Source organism: Megalobrama amblycephala, linkage group LG11 (assembly GCF_018812025.1).
Source record: "Megalobrama amblycephala isolate DHTTF-2021 linkage group LG11, ASM1881202v1, whole genome shotgun sequence".
Lineage (NCBI taxonomy): Eukaryota > Metazoa > Chordata > Actinopteri > Cypriniformes > Xenocyprididae > Megalobrama > Megalobrama amblycephala.
This window is the reverse complement of record NC_063054.1, coordinates 2131768-2150859: the sequence shown is the minus strand read 5'-3', so window position 1 is coordinate 2150859 and position 19092 is coordinate 2131768. Positions and strand designations below refer to the sequence as shown.

General features: G+C 37.4%; 1 protein-coding gene across 1 annotated transcript; it reads right to left on the bottom strand.

The window, feature by feature from the left end:
- Nucleotides 1-864: 864 nt before the first annotated feature.
- On the bottom strand, nucleotides 865-12292 carry LOC125278902 (NACHT, LRR and PYD domains-containing protein 3-like). Its single transcript, XM_048208308.1, has 6 exons — nucleotides 10430-12292; nucleotides 7733-7906; nucleotides 7456-7629; nucleotides 5945-6115; nucleotides 5819-5865; nucleotides 865-1950 (listed from the first exon to the last, which is right to left on the bottom strand). Exons 1-6 carry the CDS (start codon nucleotides 12238-12240, stop codon nucleotides 1427-1429), a joined length of 2901 nt encoding a protein of 966 aa, XP_048064265.1. The 5' UTR covers nucleotides 12241-12292; the 3' UTR covers nucleotides 865-1426.
- Between the last annotated feature and the right edge of the window lie 6800 nt (nucleotides 12293-19092).

Sequence of the window (19092 nt, the reverse complement as noted above, 5' to 3'; positions counted from 1 at the left end):
CTTTTTCTGTTGACACTCAAAAATGCAGTTGGCTCCACTTCTCTAATGTGATTGGCTGAGTAGCATTTCATGTGTACTGATATAAGCACTTTTCACTGTTTGTATCACTCCACCAGTCTTGTCAGTCTATGAGGTTTTTAAAGTCACCATGAAATACAAATGGACAGTTCTTGTTTTTTTTTAATGAAATATCACTGTTTTTTTATATATATAAATGATTTATCAGTGCACATCATTATTGTGTTAAATTCATGTCCCTGATAATCTTGAATCAAAATAACTTCCTCTCCCTCTTGATGAGGGCGGGGCGACCTGTCACTCACATGAGATCCACCAATAGCAAACCACAACCATCCAATATGGGGTTAGAATTGTTTCATATTTCCAGATAAATAGATTTTTATGCACAAATAAATTTAAAGAGAATCACAAAAATAAATAAAATGCAATCAATAAATAAATTCAGCTTCACTAAAATATATTAGATTTACAAATAAATAAAAAGAAATTTGCAAAAGTTTTTTAATGGCAAAAGAGGGTTTGCACTGGCGCAAGCTGTTAGTAAATCTGGCCCTATATCTCTGTTATGGGAACAACACTCCAGCAGTTTAATGATGATATTAGCAGCTTTGTGGATCTAACGATCTACAGAGCATTAATAATATTTTAAACATTAAATAAAATGTATTACAAAATGATTTCCTTTGTTTGTAGAGAAGATACAGATGGGTTCTTTATAATCATGTAATGTTGTATTCCAAAGAGATCATATGCATTTAAAAGTGAAATGCCCAGACTTTATAGTTTTTGATTATAAAATTTACCTACAGCACTCAAAATAAATGCAAAGGCTTATTTTTCAGCATTGTAAGATTTTTATTTGCATTATCCACTTACAAAACCTGTGATGCTGCAGTGATGCTGAGACTCGTACTGTTACATCACTGATGGACATTTGGGCACAGATTTGGAATTATACAGGGGAGCGGGAAGAAGGGGTTTTCACAGGATTGTAAATTAAATGCCAATTTTTGTTCATTTACCTTTATTCATTTTTAGCATTTATTATTTTATTTGAAATAAACAGTTTACGTGTGCTATTAGAAAAGTGTTGTTTATACAGTATGTGCACAGGACAGCAGCCAGAAAACTATATGAAATTAACACCCTAAAAAGTAAAGGGCATGAGACAGTATTTGCAAAATCAAGCTTGAACGATTGACCAGAAGGGTTTTTGCAGCATCAGACGGGTAATTATTAAGCCCTGCCAGCAGTGGAATGGTTAGCTCTGAATCTAAAAAATGAATTAATATCAAAACAATTAGATGAAGCTAAACAACTACACATGAAAGAGGATTTACAAGTGTGTGTGTGTGTGTGTGTGTGTGTGTGTGTGTGTGTGTGTGTGTGTGTGTGTGTGTGTGTTTTATTTAATCTGACACAGAGACACTGATGAAACTGTAAATCCAGCATAGAGGGGTTCAGTGAATGTGGTGTTGAGTGTGTGTAAGTGTGTGAGTGTGTGTGTGTCAGAAACGCTGTAGAAGGACAGAGTGCCGGCCGACACGTCCACATACACGCCGGCTCTATTAGAGGATGAACAGAAGGCAGGTATAACAGTCCTGCTCTTATTGTGCCAGACAATTAATCTGTTATCAGAGCAGTTCAGACTCCAGGATTTGTCATTGTATCCAAACACACAGTCACTCCCTCCTTTCCTGCTGATTCCTTTATATGCCACTGATATTTCAACACATCCACTCCATTCAGCCTCCCAGTAACAGCGTCCAGTCAGACTCTCTTTACACAGAACCTGACAACACTCATCAAATCTCTCTGGATAATCAGGATACGGCTGATGCTCTTCCACACGCGTCACCTTCCTGTTCTCCTCAGACAGAATGAGAAGAGTGTGTGCTGTGTTTGGATCCAGTGTGAGATCACAGGCATCTGAACACAAGAAGAGAGAAACATCGATAACAACAAAACAACAGTCACTAGATGAATGTGTGTGTCTCTGTGTGTGTTTGAGTGTGTGTTTGAGTGTGTGTGTGTGTGTTTGAGTGTGTGTGTGTGTGTGTGTGTGTGTGTGTGTGTGTGTGTGTGTGTGTGAGTGTGTGTGTGTGTGTGTGTGTTGTGTGTGTGTGTGTGTGTGTGTTTGAGTGTTTGAGTGTGTGTGTTTGAGTGTTTGAGTGTGTGTGTTTGAGTGTTTGTGTGTATGTGTGTGAGTGTTTGTGTGTGTGTGTGTGTGTGTGTGTGTGTGAGTGTGTGAGTGAGAGAGAGAGAGAGAGAGAGAGAGAGAGAGAGAGAATGTGTGTGTGTGTGTGTGTGTGTGTGTGTGTGTGTGTGTGAGTGAGTGTTTAGCAAAGAGAGCACAGTCATTACTTTTTAAAAAGTAATATATAGTCTTAATGGTGTTTGGCCAATCGTCAACCTAACCACGTGTGTGTGAGTGTGTGTGCCCTTATGTAAGAAAAATATATGGGAATATACTGTAAAATATAATGTGATATATTACATAATACATTTCCATATATGGGAAACTAGTGCTTATATTTTTCAATATACTGCAATATATGCATTGACCATGCATGGCTATATATTGATACATATAAAAATATTTAGAAATGAAGGCAAAAAGAGCATTACATGCAATATTAATAAAGTTTTATCCTTTATTGTGTACATATATTACACATATATGTTCCCATATAAATGTGAATGTATGTACACACATATTTACACATTCACTGAATGAGTTACAGCTGATTTCTAGTTCCCAGCATGCTTTGCTTCTAACTGATAAAAGACAGTAAATTTTAAAATTAAGTGTTATTTCATGTGTTTTCTCAATATTAATACAGGAGGAGATCTGTTAGTGTTTAATGTTCAATTATTTTGGAATTTAAAAGGTTTTCTGGTGATTTTTTGGGCTGATCATTGTGCTGAAGAGAAGAGCCGGTGGTTAGCTTACTGATTGGCCGAAGCCTTTAAGACTATAAATACTTTAAATATTACTTAATATATATTACTATATTAAAAAAGTAATGGTTGTGCACTTTTCAGCACAGTGACAGTCTCTTTGCTAAGTACTTTAGTACATGCACGTGTGCTTGTGCTCTTGTTAACTATATACGTTTCATATATTCATATTTAGCTGATGTAAATAATTATGAAATATCAGAAATATATTACATTATATATTTCTATATGTGTGTGTGTGTACATACAGCATGAGTAAATATGTGTTCAGTATATTTATAGACATGCAGTACCATATCTGATCACATGTACATCTATATGTTATGAAGAGAGAGAGTGATGAAGCTAATCAGTATATGGGGATGATTAGGAGGCCATGATGGACAGAGGCCAATGGGAAAATTTGGGCAGGATGTCGGGTTACACCCCTACTCTTTTTAAAGGACATCCTGGGATTTTTAACGACCACAGAGAGTCAGGACCTCGGTTTAATGTCTCATCAAAAGGACAGTGCTTTTTTGACAGTATAGTGTACCCATCACTACTGGGGCGTTAGGACCCACACAGAGCACAGGGTGAGCGCCCCCTGCTGGCCTCACTAACACCTCTTCCAGCAGCAACCTAGTTTTCCCAGGAGCTCACGTGTAAAATTCATATTTTTAATAAAAATTTGAATAGTTCCTATTACAGTACAAAGTGACAAAACAGTGACTGGATGGGTACATTATGTGGTAATGTGGTAGAGTTTACAGGGATAGTCCACCCAAAAATTAAAATTCTCTCATCATTTTCTCACCTTCATGCCATCCAAGATGTATGACTTTCTTTCTTCACAGAAACGCAAAGACTTTTAAGAAAATAATCCATCTCTGTGAGTCCAAATAACACAAGTGGATTGTAACCCAGGCACGCATGACAGTTGCTCAAAAGCGATTGTTAATAGTTAAAACAGTTTAAATTATTAGTATTTTTCTCATCTATTGTTTTACTTCAGAAGACATTGATTCATCCACGGGGGTCACATGGATTACCGTCACAGTCATAATATTAAAGATTACTTTTTTCCCTTTAAATATGATCTAATCGAAGACTGTAACTGTATGTACATAACCTGGTCCTATAATGATTGGGCTAAATTAAGACAACACTGCTGTATAATGTTGTGGGCTCTAAACGAGCTCTAAAGTACCTCTCTACCTGAAAAGGCAAAAGCAATGACAGCACACCATTGCTAGCCCCGCCCCCGCAAGAGATTTGTGCCAGAATGGCGAATGAAAACTCAGGGATCGTAAATGAAAACTTCAGAAGCGTAAATTAAAACTCTGGAAATGCATTTAGCAACAGTTAGCAAAACATGCAGTGTTTAAAAATAAAGTCAAACATTTTGCCTGCAATTTATTTTTGAAGTTTTAAATACTTTTTATTCAGTTTCAAATTATATTTTCATTAGTTTTTTGAAAAGTTACATTCATTTTTATTGGCAGAAAAGTTATTCCATAGAAGCCTATGCAGTGTCCTCACTAATAAAGTGAAACTTAATATTCAGCAGTATTAATGATTTGTTTGCACTGACACTATTGAATGAGAACTGAGCTAAGCTGGACGATGACATTACTGTTTTTTGATTTATAGCTGAATTGAACTCATTTCATAATTAATGTACTTTACACAGTTATTGAACCGAAATGAATCAATGCTGAACTGATTTCACCTAAATAATGTCTCTTTACTATCATCTTTTTACAGTTGTTTAAAGCAGAATTGAATTATTTATTGCATGATTGAATTATTTTCCTGTTATTACTGTAAAGCTGCTTTGAAACCATCTGTATTCAGTGTTGCCAGATTGGGCGTTTTTGTTTTTGATTGTGCGGGACAAAATTGGATTGGGCGTATGGACAAAATTTGGGTGGTTTTTGGAATCTGTTTGGTGGTTTTCAAACATTTCCATTTTAAGGGCTGATTATTTAACAAAACCCAAATGTGCATGTACTCCATCCCATCATCATGACATTACTAAATACACACGCCCGCCACAGAGTCAGCTGATGCTGGTGTTGATGTCGCTGACGTGTCCACACTTTTAGCCAATCAAGAGCGATAACAGGCAGATGTAATGATTCATGAGTGACAGGTTTTTAGCGCAATAATAGATCAGTTTCTGAACTTGTAGATGTATATTCAAGTGATCGCAATGCCAAAGTAGCGTAAATATAAGTTGTATCTACAGTAAAGAGTGGGAGAGTGACCAAACGCTCAAATTAAAGCACAACATGAAGGTAAGCTTGTTATTATTATTATTATTATTGTCGTAGTTATTATTATTATTTTGAAACAGTCATATTACTGTTGTTATGGTGTGTGCATAAGTGTGTGAGATGAGCATGTCGTTCAAGACATAAAGTTTGCTTGTTGCAAACATTGCTTCATTGCTTATTCCGATCACTTATAATGTCCTTTTTCTGTCTGCACTGAATTGGCTTGTTTTTGCTGTTGATATAGTAAACGATGCGTGTTGGAGAAGTATGTTAATTTCTTTACTGTTGTTTGAAAATTTCTACCTGTTTGGATAGAAACATTATTTTATTATATTAGATAAATTTCATTTTTATCATTTTATTTTGTCTTCGTTAAGGAGGTAAATGGTCCTTATCAACCTTGGTTGTCATGAAAACAGAATTCTGTCACAATCTTTTAGCAGTGAATTTTCTGGGTTGGTTTTGGAGAGCCTTTGGGCTGGAAATTGTAGACCTAATCTGTCAACACTGTCTGTATTGAATAAAGCGCAATATAAATAAAGGTGACTGGAAACAAATGTGTGTGTGTGTAGACCTACACTTTTGTGGTCCTGCTGTGATCCTGATCTCTCCTCCATGATCCACACTATAAACACAGAAGCACACATTAATGTAGATATGCATCATGCACACATTCAGTATGTCAGAATCTGTGTTTGACACACTTGAGTATCTGCAGTGAACAGTTTGGATCCTTCAGTTTGTCCATCAGCTTGACTCCTGAATCTCCTGGGTGATTGTAGCTCAGATCCAGCTCTCTCAGTTGTGAGGGGTTTGAACTCAGAGCTGAAGACACAAAACCACAGCCTTCCTCTGTCACCATACAGCCAGACAACCTACAGATGGATCAAAACAGCCTCATCATCCACAAAACACACATCCACACTCAACAGTTGAGTGAATATCATTCACAGTGTGAATTTATGCAAGAGTTCTCTTTATATGTCTCACTCAAACAAAAAACATTTTCATATTTCTCTATTAACCACATCTAAACTCACTGGATTTTCAAACATAATCAAAACTGCAATCAAATATATCAGCAGTAATTTCTAAACACACTTTAGAGATGTATGATGTGTCCGAAAACTGGAAAATGCTGCCTTCAGAGGACACATTTCAAGGTAGGAAGGCATCAAGGCACGACCGAATCCAATGTTAGATCACTTCCTGTCTCCTGAGATACCTTTCTCTGATCGATTTTTGAAGGCAGCATAGATGTATCCTTCACTGCCTTTGATATCCCACAATACTGTGAGTACATTCTGTGACAGTTGATCTAGAATAGTGGTTCCCAAACCGGTGTGCAATCTGACATTAAGTATATCATTTACTTTACAAAAACCAAACAAAAACATGCCTTGAGATTCCAAGCATTCACTGCATTTTGCTGCCTAATGGAAAGCAGTTAGAAAAAGTCATACAGGGGCATTTCTTGTTTTTGTTATATTTGTGATTTCTGTTATATTTGTGATATTTATCATGTGATATAGCAATATCACACGGGCAGAGTGCGGTTTTATTGAATGTAAGCATGATTGCAAATAAGATGTTATTTTAAACAGTTTAATAAATAATAGTTTATATTGTGAGCTTTAGACACAATATTGTCTGGTTTTGCTTTATTTCACCACTGAAAAAAGTCCCAAACAAAGCCACAGCAGAACTGTTGTGCATTTATCAGATTTTCACTACACGATTATCATGGTTTTAAAAAAAAAAAAAAAATTCACGATAACAGTATTACCACGATAACTGGAGAAATTTTGAAAATAAATAATGCTATCAGTCAAATTAATTTTTGTTTTTCATTTTTTGTCCAATGAATCACACTTAAAATAAGAGTGTTGGCAGGTGGGGTGTAAATGCACATCAAATGCAAATACAAATGCTGTTGTCAGCTTGTCAAATGGGTTCTATTTGATTTTGACGTGTCACGCTGCCCACGTCCAGTGTAGACAGTGTTTTTTACAGAATGCAGACACACTGGTGAGCTAACTTTTGTCAGTGTTTCCTTATCATCTGTCCTCTCCTCTGGCATGATTTTGTGTGGGAGAAGTAGCTACATACTCCTGTTCCTTGTTCGGAGTACTCCATTAAAGATTCCTGAGGAGATCTCCTTTGTCGTGTGATTGAATACTACAACCCACCATGACAATTATATATTCTTAAATACCTCAGTATCTGCAGCTGACAGTTTGGACTCTTCAGTGCATCAGAAAGAAGCTTCACTCTTGAATCCTGCAGGTCATTGTTACTCAGGTCCAGCTCTCTCAGGACACAGTTTGGGGATTGTAGAGCTGATGACAAACTCTCACAACACTGTACAGTGAGATTACAGTGAGCAAGTCTGAAAGAGAGCAGAAAACACACATCAAAAGTCAGATCATCTACAAACACATCAACATTACGACCATCTCACTGTAAATGATCTTTTATATGTTCTTAAATACCTCAGTATCTGCAGCTTACAGTTTCGACTCTTCAGTGCATCAGAAAGAAGCTTCACTCCTGAATCCTGCAGGTCATTGTTACTCAGGTCCAGCTCTCTCAGGACACAGTTTGAGGACTGAAGAGCTGATGACAAACGCTCACAGCAATGAACAGTGAGATTATAGTGAGAAAGACTGAAAGAGAGCAGAACACACACATCAACAGTCAGATCATCTATAGAACCCTGCACAGGCCTTAAATCTAGGCCTTAGCCCGGCCCTGGCCCAAAACACTCAAGCCCGAGCCCAGCCCATGTCCGACAGCTTGTCGGAATTCACTGTCCAATCCCAACTGGAGCCCGTATTTTTTTTTAATCCTCCCCATAACACAGCTTTTGTTGCAGCCATTAAAATAGTTCAGTTTTCTTTTTAATGCCAAAGTAGTTGTAATTCTTTTCATTTCTTTATTAAGTTAATTTAGAAAAATGTTTTGAGCACTTTGTTTGATAAAGTTACTGTTTTCTAAAAGTCACGACCACAGCAGCCGACAATGAGTTGACCATGTCTGATTGATTTAGACTCTCAGATCAACACTTGGCTTGCTTACAATAAAATCCATATTATATATATATATATATATATATATATATATATATATATATATATATATATATATATATATATATATAAAACACTAATATAAGCATATAACAATGTTTGTTTAAACGTTTATTAGCACTATCACAGTAAAAACCCATTTTTGACAAGCTGAGGCGGGCAGCTAAAAAACCTAAAAAAATGGGCTAAACATAAAAAAAAAAAAAAAAAACATGCAGGTTGTCTTACCTTACCCCTAGCTATGCATCAAAAATCAAGGCTTCACCAGAGAACGTGGCCATTATTAGTGAATATTTTTGTCCTCAAAGTTGATGTGTTAGAAGCAGGAAAAAAGAGCAAGCGGAAGGATTTGAGCAAGGATTTAATTTACGTGGGGAGCAAAAACTGGCCCGTGTGATCTGATCCAACAGACGAGCTACTGTAGCTCAAATTGCTCAAGAAGTTAATGCTGGTTCTGATAGAAAGGTGCCAGAATACACAGTGCATCACAGTTTGTTGCGTATGGAGCTCCATAGCTGCAGACCAGTCAGGGTGCCCATGTTGACCCCTGTCCACCGCCGAAAGAGCCAACAGTGGACACGTGAGCATCAGAACTGGACCACGGAGTGAAGGGGTGGATTCTGGAATCCACTGACACTTTGATATATACCTTTTAAGTTATTAATTAACATTTATCTTTCTAAATATTAAATTATTTGAATGACTTCTTGAACGTATGTTAAAGAAATTATTTTGAATATTGTCTGTACCTCTCACTGAGAGAAAAGAACATGTTATCAGGATGTTTTGGGAAAGTTTCCTGCTCAGAGCAGAGCTCAGATCAACTTCAGCCTTGAAGCTGCGAATCATGTGTATCTGTGTATGTGCGCTAAGTGTTCTGTGCAGGTCCTTTGTACTGGTGGACAACTGGCACTCTGCTTGAGACCAGCAGATGCCATGTCATGACCCCAAAAGGACATCCAGTACCTAACTCCAGGGTCCCCTCGTCAGCATCCTGACGAATGGAGATATGCTTTTGACTATCTGTCCATGTGTGGAAGATTACCAAATTTGTCTTTTTTTCTTAGCCAATCAGAATCATTCAACCTGAAGTAATGACATATTTAGTTGACTCTGTTAGAGTATAATTGTTGTGGAAATGTGAACACGCAGAGCAGCCTACGAACTCCATGTGAGACTTGAAGCTGGCTTCTGCTGATGAAACTGCAAACTATTCTTCAGAAAAAATTTCATCAGTTTATTGAATTTTTTTTTTACTTTGACTCCGGGTCTTTATTCAACATATCTGGTCTTTTGGGTCTTTAACTGTAAAATTCCCCTACAGGAGCAATGGAAGAAGGTGGCCTGGTCTGATGAATTGAATCACTTTTTCTTTTGCATCACATAACTAGGCTAGTTTTTAACTTAAATGCTGACGAAGAAGAGCCCTTGTGCGTTCGGCTGAGTCTGAGAATAAAGTACTTGCACCTCAGAATGCTTTTATGAGGCTATATTAATGTAAACAGCATGTATTAATGTAACAGCAGCCCTACTGCTGTGCTTCTGATACTTAAACACTGAAAAATGTAGCAATGCTTTTCTGAAGATATAAATTTTGAATTATAAATGAGAGACTCCTCTAAAATTCACTGACTTAAAATAATCATGTTGTGCAAATATTTGACTGTTTTTGAGCAAAAACTTTACTAACATAATAGCTGAGCCTCAAAGAACACATTAAAATAATGAAAAAGGCATGTCAAGACCCCTTTAAGATGCTAAGCTCTGGTTTCACAGACAGGGCTTAGACTAAGCCGGGATCGGACCTTTGCTCAATTAGAGCATCTAAGCTTTGATTAACATGCCTTAGAAAAAAAAAAAAAAACATTACTGGTGTGCATCTTGAGACAAAACAATGGCACAGACATATTTTAAGATATATCCGGGCAAGTTACTTCAAGTTAAAACAGCTCAAACATGCATTTTAGTCTAGGACTACCTTAAGCCTTGTCTATAAAACCAGGGGTAAGCTCATTATTTAGGGGAAAATTTCTTATTTAGGAAATGGTGCTAGATTCATTATTAAACATGATTCTTCATTTGTTAATAATAAACACTGACAGAGCTTTTATGCAGTTGATCACAGCTGGTATCAGTCTTCTTCTCCCCTCAGCTGATGTGTTGTATTTCTTCAGATCAAACTCATCCAGCACCTCCTCTGATATCTGAAGCATGTAGGCGATTGTTGAGCAGTGAGACGGAGAGAGTTCCTTCTCTGAGTGTTTTTCTAATTTCATAAACTCCTGAATCTCTCTGGACAGAGTCTGATCTTTCACTTCCAGCAGACAGAGGAACAGATTGATGGATTGACCAGTTGAGAGAAGATTAATATTATGTAGATCTTTAATCTCTTCTCGAATGTACTGTGTGGTTCTCCTGATGTTCTCTGAGCTTTTCTCTGTGTGTGTCAGTAGATCCTGTAAGAGTCTCTGATTGGACTCCAGTGAGACGCCCAGCAGGAACCGCAGGAACAGATCCAGCTGTCCATTCTGACTCTCAAGGGCTTTATTTACTGCTGATTTTAGTAATCTATACAGAGAGAGATCATCAAATCTGTAAAATCTGAATTTATATAGTGGTTCCTTGTTCTTGTTCACATAGCAGTAAAACAAATAGAAAGCAGCGAGAAACTCCTGAACGCTCAGATGAATGAAGCTGTAGACTTTCCTCTGATGAATCACAGATTCCTCCTTAAAGATCTCAGTGCAAATCCCAGAATACACTGAGGCGTCAGTGACGTCTATGCCGCTCTCTCTCAGGTCTTTCTCATAGAACATCACATTGCCCTTCATCAGCTGATTGAAAGCCACTTCAGCAAGTTTCACAATCACTTCTCTGTTGGACTTCATGAGTTTCTCTGGATCTCTCTCTCCATACTTCTGATTCCTCATGTTGATCTGAATCAGCAGGAAGTGTATGTACATTTCAGTCAGAGTTTGAGGGATTTCTGCACTCAGATCTTCTTTCAGGAGCTTTTGAAGCACAGTGGATGAGATCCAGCAGAAGACGGGTATGTGGCACATGATGTGGAGGCTTCTTGCTCTTCTGATGTGTGAGATGATTCTGCTGGCTTGATGCTCGTCACTGATTCTCTTCCTGAAATATTCCTTCTTCTGAGGCTCATTGAATCCCTGAATCTCTGTCAGACGGTTGATGTATTCAGAGGGGATCTGATTGGCTGCTGCTGGTCTGGAGGTGATCCAGATGAGAGCAGAGGGAAGCAGATCTCCTTTCATGAGATTTGACATCAACACACCCACTGATGAAGTCTCAGTCACATCAGAAACTTTCTGAGCGTCTGAAAACATCAGTGTCATTCTGCTTTCATCCAGACCATCAAAGATGAACACAACTTTACACTGCTCATAAATCTTTGAGTCCAGATCTTGAAGTTCAGGATGAAAGTCCAGCAGAAGTCTGTGAAGACTGTACTGATGATCTCGGATTAAGTTCAGCTCTCGAAATGGAAGAACAAACATGAAATCTACATCCTGATTGGCTTTTCCCTCTGCCCAGTCCAGAATGAACTTCTGCACAGAGACGGTTTTTCCGATTCCAGCGATTCCTTTAGTAAGAACAGTCTTGATCTGGTGTTTCTCCTCACGTCCTGGTTCAAGTGAGGCTTTAAAGATGTCATTGCAGTAGATTGGAGTGTCTTGTGAGTGTTGTGTTCTGGCTGTTTTCTCCATCTGTAAAACCTCATGTTCTTCATTCACTCCTTCACTCTCTCCCTCTATGATGTAGAGCTGTGTGTAGATCCTGTTCAGGAGGGTTTCATTCTCTTGGAGTTTCATTCCCTCAAATAATCTCACATACTTGTTCTTCATGCTGGTTTTGTGTCGGTCTTTGACTCTCTGTAGTTCATCATTCATTGGTTGAGGAAAATCCTGCTGCAGGTCTCCAGTCTGATCATCTCTGTCCACTCTGCTGAAACTACAAAAATGACAAAAAGAACAGATTAAAAAGTATATAAAACAAATGTAAATCACATAGTAAATCAATACAGATCTCAATCTTGTATTTTCTGTATAATTAATGTCTTACATTTCAGTTTCAGTTTTAAAAGTTAAAGTAAATTTTCCCATCATTAAACTTTTGTCCATATATTTGAGATATAAACAAATAAATAAATAAAAACCTAACTCATCTCTTTCAGTGGATTCAGTGTGTTTTTGACTCCCATAAATCAGTTTAATCACCCACTACACGTTTATACTCACCTGGGGTCAGAGGTCACTGTTCCATCACTGAAATTAAGAGAAGGAAAAAAAAAAAAAAATCACTCTTCATAGATACAAGTCTGGACTCTACCTTTAGTTCTGCCTGCTGCCCGCCTGTTTGAGTTTAGTCTTCAACTTAAGTCTTTCAATTCTGAGATTTGTTGATTTTGAATCCCAATTCACCTTCAGAGATTGAGTTTGTGTGAAGCAGCATTAGGGTTGTGTGGTAAACAGGTACAGGAAAAATATTAGTATAGTTTTTTTTCAAATGGTATGATATGATTTTTCTCATTTCAGTACTTAATAAGCTGCTGTTCTGAAATTCACTGATATGTGACAGTGTGCTACTCAAACTGACACAAAACTGAAGGTCAAATGTGAAAAGATAGAGGAACAAAATGGATAAACCAGGCAAATCTCACTCAACAGGCCTAAAACTAATGAATAAAAAGTGCAGAAGTAGTTAAATTTGGAATTACATTGCTTATAAAACTGATACCTTACCACACCAGTCTGCAAACATTGCTATAAATCATGTGTTGCCTTGGTAGGAAACACATCAAACCTTTCCAAGCATCTGTTGCTTGCCCATCCTGACTTGTACAAAAGAGTTAAAAGATCAAAAGGTGAGTGTCGATTTAGACTTTTATTTACTTTTAACACTTGATCAACTCACACACATAAGAGCGTATAAATTAAATAACACTACAGCTCTAGCTAATGTGTTTTCTTTCTCAACTGTTTATGCTTACTTAAGACATAACCATGAATACTGTTTATATGAATACTCACCAAGACAGACATTTTGACAATTTGGTGTGTATTTGACCATTTAAGCAAAATAAGCTGTGAGAAAGAACTTTGAGAGGCCGTTTTATGTTGCGTGTGATGGACATGAGCCAGAGCATGTGAGCGGAGCGGTGTGACACTTCACTCAATATTCAGCTCCACTCAATCGCTCACGGCCAAAGCAAAAACTCCACTCATGTAACGCTCACACTCACCAGTAAAACAGCTTTTGCTCAAATCCTGCTCCAACATGAACTTTCTCTGTACTGTACTAGACGTGTTGTAGCCATTAAAGAAAACGTATTTAGTTTCATATTTGTTTAAATTTTATAATATTATTATTTTTTATTTCATTAATGTTGATTAAGAAAAGTGAATAATGAAGTAAGATAGGATCATAAGATGTGCAATATTGGAGACATCGCAAATGTCGTGAGACATTGAATGGAATGGGTGAGACATGATTTTGACCACTTCATTTAGTTTTGTTTAGAAGAAAGCCTTTCTTTTTATACAATTGAAATTCATATGTATCTTAATTTTAATAAATGTTTCATCAACCAATTGCCTGGAATTAATAAATAAGCAAACCAAGAACAATGCTTACTAACTAATCATCAGATATGAGATAAACTCTGTGTGCAGAACATTATGGTTATTTTTTTTTTTACCAAAAACTGTTAAACCCCTAATAGATACAGTGGTGTGAGAAAGTGCTTGCCCTCTTCCTGATTTTTTTTTTTTTTTTTTTGCATGTTTGTTACACTTTAATGTTTCAGATCATAAAACAAATTTAAATTTGAATCAAAGATAACACAAGTAAACACAACATGCTGTTTTTAAATGAAGGTTTTTAATATGAAGGGAAAACAAAATCCAAACCCACATGGCCCTGTGTGAAAAAGTGCTTACCCCCTAAACCTAATAATGGTTGGGTCACCCTTAGCAGTAACAACTGCAATCAAGCATTTGTGATAACTTGCAATGAGTCTGTTACAGCGCTGTGGAGGAATTTTGGCCCACTCATCTTTGCAGAATTGTTGTAATTCAGCCACACTGGAGGGTTGAGTATGAACCGGCTTTTTAAGGTCATGCCACAGCATCTCAATAGGACTGAGGTCAGGACTTTGACTAGGCCACTCCAAATGCTTTATTTTGTTTTTCTTCAGCCATTCAGAGGTGGGCTTGCTGGTGTGTTTTGGATCATTGTCCTGCTGCAGAACCTAAGTTCACTTCAGCTTGAGGTCACGAACAGATTTTTTGGTAGACAGCAGAATTCATGGTTCCATTTATCACAGCAAGTCTTTCAGGTCCTGAAGCAGCAAAACAGCCCTAGACCATCACACTGCCACCACCATATTTTACTGTTGGTATGATGTTCTTTTTCTGAAATGCTGTGTTGCGTTTACACCACACATAATGGGACACACAACTTCCAAAAAGTTCAAAGTTTTGTCTCGTCAGTCCACAGAGTATTTTCACAAAAGTCTTGGGGATCATCGAGATGTTTTCTGGCAAAACTGAGATGAGCCTTTATGTTCTTTTTGCTCAGCAGTGGTTTTCGTCTTGGAACTCTGCCATGCAGGCCATTTTTGCCCAGTCTCTTTCTTATGGTGGAGTCATGAACACTGACCTTAACTGAGGCAAGTGAGGCCTGCAGTTCTTTGGATGTTGTTGTGGGGTCTTTTGAGACCTCTTGGATGAGTCGTCGCTGCGCTCTTGGGGTAATTTTGGTCGGCCGGCCACTCCTGGGAAGGTACACCACTGTTCCATGTTCCATGTGTTCCATTTAAAGGATTAGTCCACTTTTAAATAAACTTTTCCTGATAATTTACCCCCATGTCATCCAATATGTTCATGTGTTTCTTTCTTCAGTCGAAAAGAAATTAAGGTTTTTGATGAAAACATTCCAGGATTTTTCTCCTTATAGTAGACTTCAATGGGCACCAAACAGTTGAAGGTCATAATTAGTTTCACTGCAGCTTCAAATTGTTCAACACGATCCCAGATGAGAAATAAGGGTCTTATCTAGTGAAACCATTGCTCATTTTCTGAAAAAAAAAAATGAAAATTATATAAGTTTTAATCATAAATGCTCATCTTGAACTAGCTCTCTTCTTCTCTATTAGAATTCCAGCAGTGTAGATGCTGCTAAGTGTATTACTGCCCACCACAGGTCAAAGTTTGAACTAATTGTTATATGCTATTGAACTAGCATATTGCATATAAAAATTAGTTCAAACTTTGACCTGTGGAGGGCAGTAATACACTTAGCAGCGTCTACACTGCTGGAATTCTAATAGATAAGAAGAGAGCTTGTTCAAGATGAGCATTTAAGGTTAAAACTTATATAATTTTCTTTTTTTTTTTTCAGAAAATGAGCAATGGTTTCACTAGATAAGACCCTTATTTCTCATCTGGGATCGTGTTGAACAATTTGAAGCTGCAGTGAAACTAATTATGACCTTCAACTGTTTGGTGCCCATTGAAGTCTACTATAAGGAGAAAAATCCTGGAATGTTTTCATCAAAAACTTTAATTTCTTTTAGACTGAAGAAAGAAACACATGAACATCTTGGATGACATGGGGGTGAGTAAATTATCAGGAAAAGTTTATTTAAAAGTGGACTAATCCTTTAAGTGATTTACTGATTGGCAGTAATCAGGCCTGGGTGTGGCTAGAGAAACTGAACTCAGGTGTGATAAACCACAGTTAAGTTATGTTTTAACAGCATTGCAAGTTATCGCAAACATTTGATTCCAGTTGCTGCTGCTAAACGTGGCCCAACCAGTTATTAGGTTTAGGGGGCAAGCACTTTTTCACACAGGGCCATGTGGGTTTGGATTTTGTTTTCCCTTCATAATAAAAACCTTCATTTAAAAACTGCATGTTGTGTTTACTTGTGTTATCTTTGATTCATATTTAAATTTGTTTGATGATCTGAAACATTAAAGTGTGACAAACATGCAAAAAAATTTAAAAAAAATCAGGAAGGGGGTAAGCACTTTTTCACACCACTGTAGTTATGATAGTTGTGGTTTTAAAGCAATATTGTAATAAAGTGGTGTAAATAAATGTGACGTGACTTGACTGGAGAGTGCTGAATCACAGAGCTGGTGCAAACTTGCTATGATCAGACCAAACGTCATCGCTGTCATATTTGTTGTGTTTTTGTTATTGAGAGAAATGCGCTCAGCACATATTTTTCATAAAATCAATCTTTGCTAATGTCTCCACACTCCCTTTCACTTAGGTCTCCTTCTTCATTCTTAACTTTGATGTTTACTGCACATTTATGTATAAGGTGCGCAACTTCATTAAAACAATATTTGAACTCCATATCCTTAGACCTGTTGCTTATTTCAAATATTCTCAAACCAGCATATCACAAAGGGCATTCTGGGTTGAGCAAGTGGAGCATAATCTTCAGAAAGGCACTTTCTGCTCCAGAGGAAATATTACCACACCACTCTGCGCTGCGCTGCGCTCACATGCAAGTAAAAAGCAAGCAAGTACTACTGAATGATATAAAATTGCATATTTAAATTGACAAGGCTTAAAAAGGCATGGCCAACATTCCCATCGGCTGTCCTGATATGCAAGTGAAAGTGTTGTAGAACAGCACGCAGCTCTCTTATAGTGCAGACGTGATGTCATTTGAATCATATGGTATTGATTTAATATCGATACTACGGTATAAGCCAAAATTGTGTTATCGAGCCAACCCTGGGCAGCGTTTGCTACAAAACAAAGTTTTTATGATACTTTAGTAATGTTTCATAGTATGATACCAAGCCGCTCTGAAAACACTGTATCATGAGCTGCATGTGTGTGTAATTCTGAAACATGCGGCACATGCATAATATATTTAATTAAAAAACAAAAAGCCCTTTTCAATTATATATTCACACCAAGACTTCTGACCAGTTGTTTGTAAATTATTAGATTCCTGCATGAACAAATCTGCAATTTTGTGTCTCACCTGGGGTCAGAGGTCACTGTGTCATCACTGAAATGAACAGGAGGATTCATGGATCCATCACTCTTCATAGACACACAGCTGGGTTCTGCAGATGAAGACCTCTGACTCTTCCTCCTCCTAGAGATACTGAGAAAACACATCAAAATAATTTTCCCTTTAGTTCTGCCTGCAGTTTCATTTATTATGAGTCAGTCTTTTGTCTCTAATACTCAGGGATTTTCCTGCATTGAGAATTACGAGGCAGCCTCCTCCGTCAAATTTTGTGATGCCTCCGGCTGTCATATGCTCAGATACCCCTTTTCCACTGATACGGTTCAGTTGCGGGTTCCCAGCCTATGCCATTCTTGAACCATTCCACCCCTTCCCACTGCAGAAAAGGTGGTTCCAGGCCGGAAAGACCAGTTCAACTCTGGCCCTAAAACTTGCTTGTCTCGAATAGAGACGCTCAGGACATTCTGCTAGAGGGCACAAAAGTGATGTGTGGATTGTGTTATATTCACATGAGATGATCCACGGGTCATGCGGGCCAAGTAATAAAACATACCATTCCAATTAATTGCAGGTGGATGAGAGATAAATCATTAATCTTTTCATTTTTATAAAGACACAGAACTCTGACAGTAAAACACAATGAACGTGTGTCACTCTTTTACTTTTGTTTTAATGATAACATATTACTCTTCAGGGAAAAACCAAACATGTGCCTAGAGCACCTCCTAGTGGTCATTATTTAAAACACAAAGGAAAATGCCTACATGAGATTGCTTCATAACCAGGGGTGCACATAATTTTTTTGGTCTGGTTCTCAAGGCAGCACCTGAGCCCAGTTTTTCAAAAGTAATCCAGTGGGATTTCAGATCATGGATTGGATAAAAACTTGGAAATGGGTTTTTCAAAAGCAAAAGAGGGATTCCGAACTAAGATCAGAGCATGTAATCCAATCTTAAATTTGATCTGGATCAAACCTGCCCTTTGGGTTTTTCAAAACTTTGAACTCAGTTTGGGATCTATTTGATAAAAAAAAAAAAAAAAAAAAAAAAAAACACCAGTATTATCCTGATCCCATCAGAAGGGTGGATTCTGTTGTGATTTTTTGAACCAAATAAAATCAGAGAGGTTTTTTGTGAATGATCACAAAATCAATGTTTACTGATGATACATTTCTTCATATTTGAAGCATATATAAACCATGTCATATATGAACCATGTCATATATGAACCATGTCATATATGAACGTTCCTCAGCTACAAAGTAAGATGGTGACAGCTATGAGTTGCTTCTGAAACGGGAAACCGAAAGAGCAGAAGTACAAATTGAACTGGGTAAAGAACAAATCTTGCTTACCCAACTTCAGCAGAAAAAAGTGCAGATGGAGATACATCTACTAAAGACAGAAATGGAAAGAGCTGGTATCTGTCCTGTAAATGATTTTTGACTGTATAGTATAGTTTTTGTTTTGTTATTTAACATTATAACAAAATAAGGAATGTAAAATGTTTCTGTTTTATTACAGTGTTTCTGTTTCTTACAATTAAAACAAACAATGGCTATTTGTGGCCGTGGGTATTTTGCCTACCTCTTGTTCTTTGCTAAGCCAGTAGGCTACACTGTTAGTTCAATTTAAGGCTCTGGTAAACAGGATTTGGTAATCCTGAAATTTGGTAATTGGATCACAGTGATCCAATACAATGTTCCTTTAAACAACTGGCATAAAAGTAAGTTTGATCAGGT

Coding starts and splice junctions, on each gene's coding strand:
- LOC125278902 (XM_048208308.1), bottom strand. CDS start 12,240: ATGAATGATGAACTACAGAGAGTCAAAGACCGACACAAAACCAGCATG. Junction 7,630..7,732: donor TGTAAGCTGCAGATACTGAG/GTATTTAAGAAC, acceptor GCTCTCTTTCAG/ACTTGCTCACTGTAATCTCA. Junction 6,116..7,455: donor TGTCAGCTGCAGATACTGAG/GTATTTAAGAAT, acceptor ATCCATCTGTAG/GTTGTCTGGCTGTATGGTGA.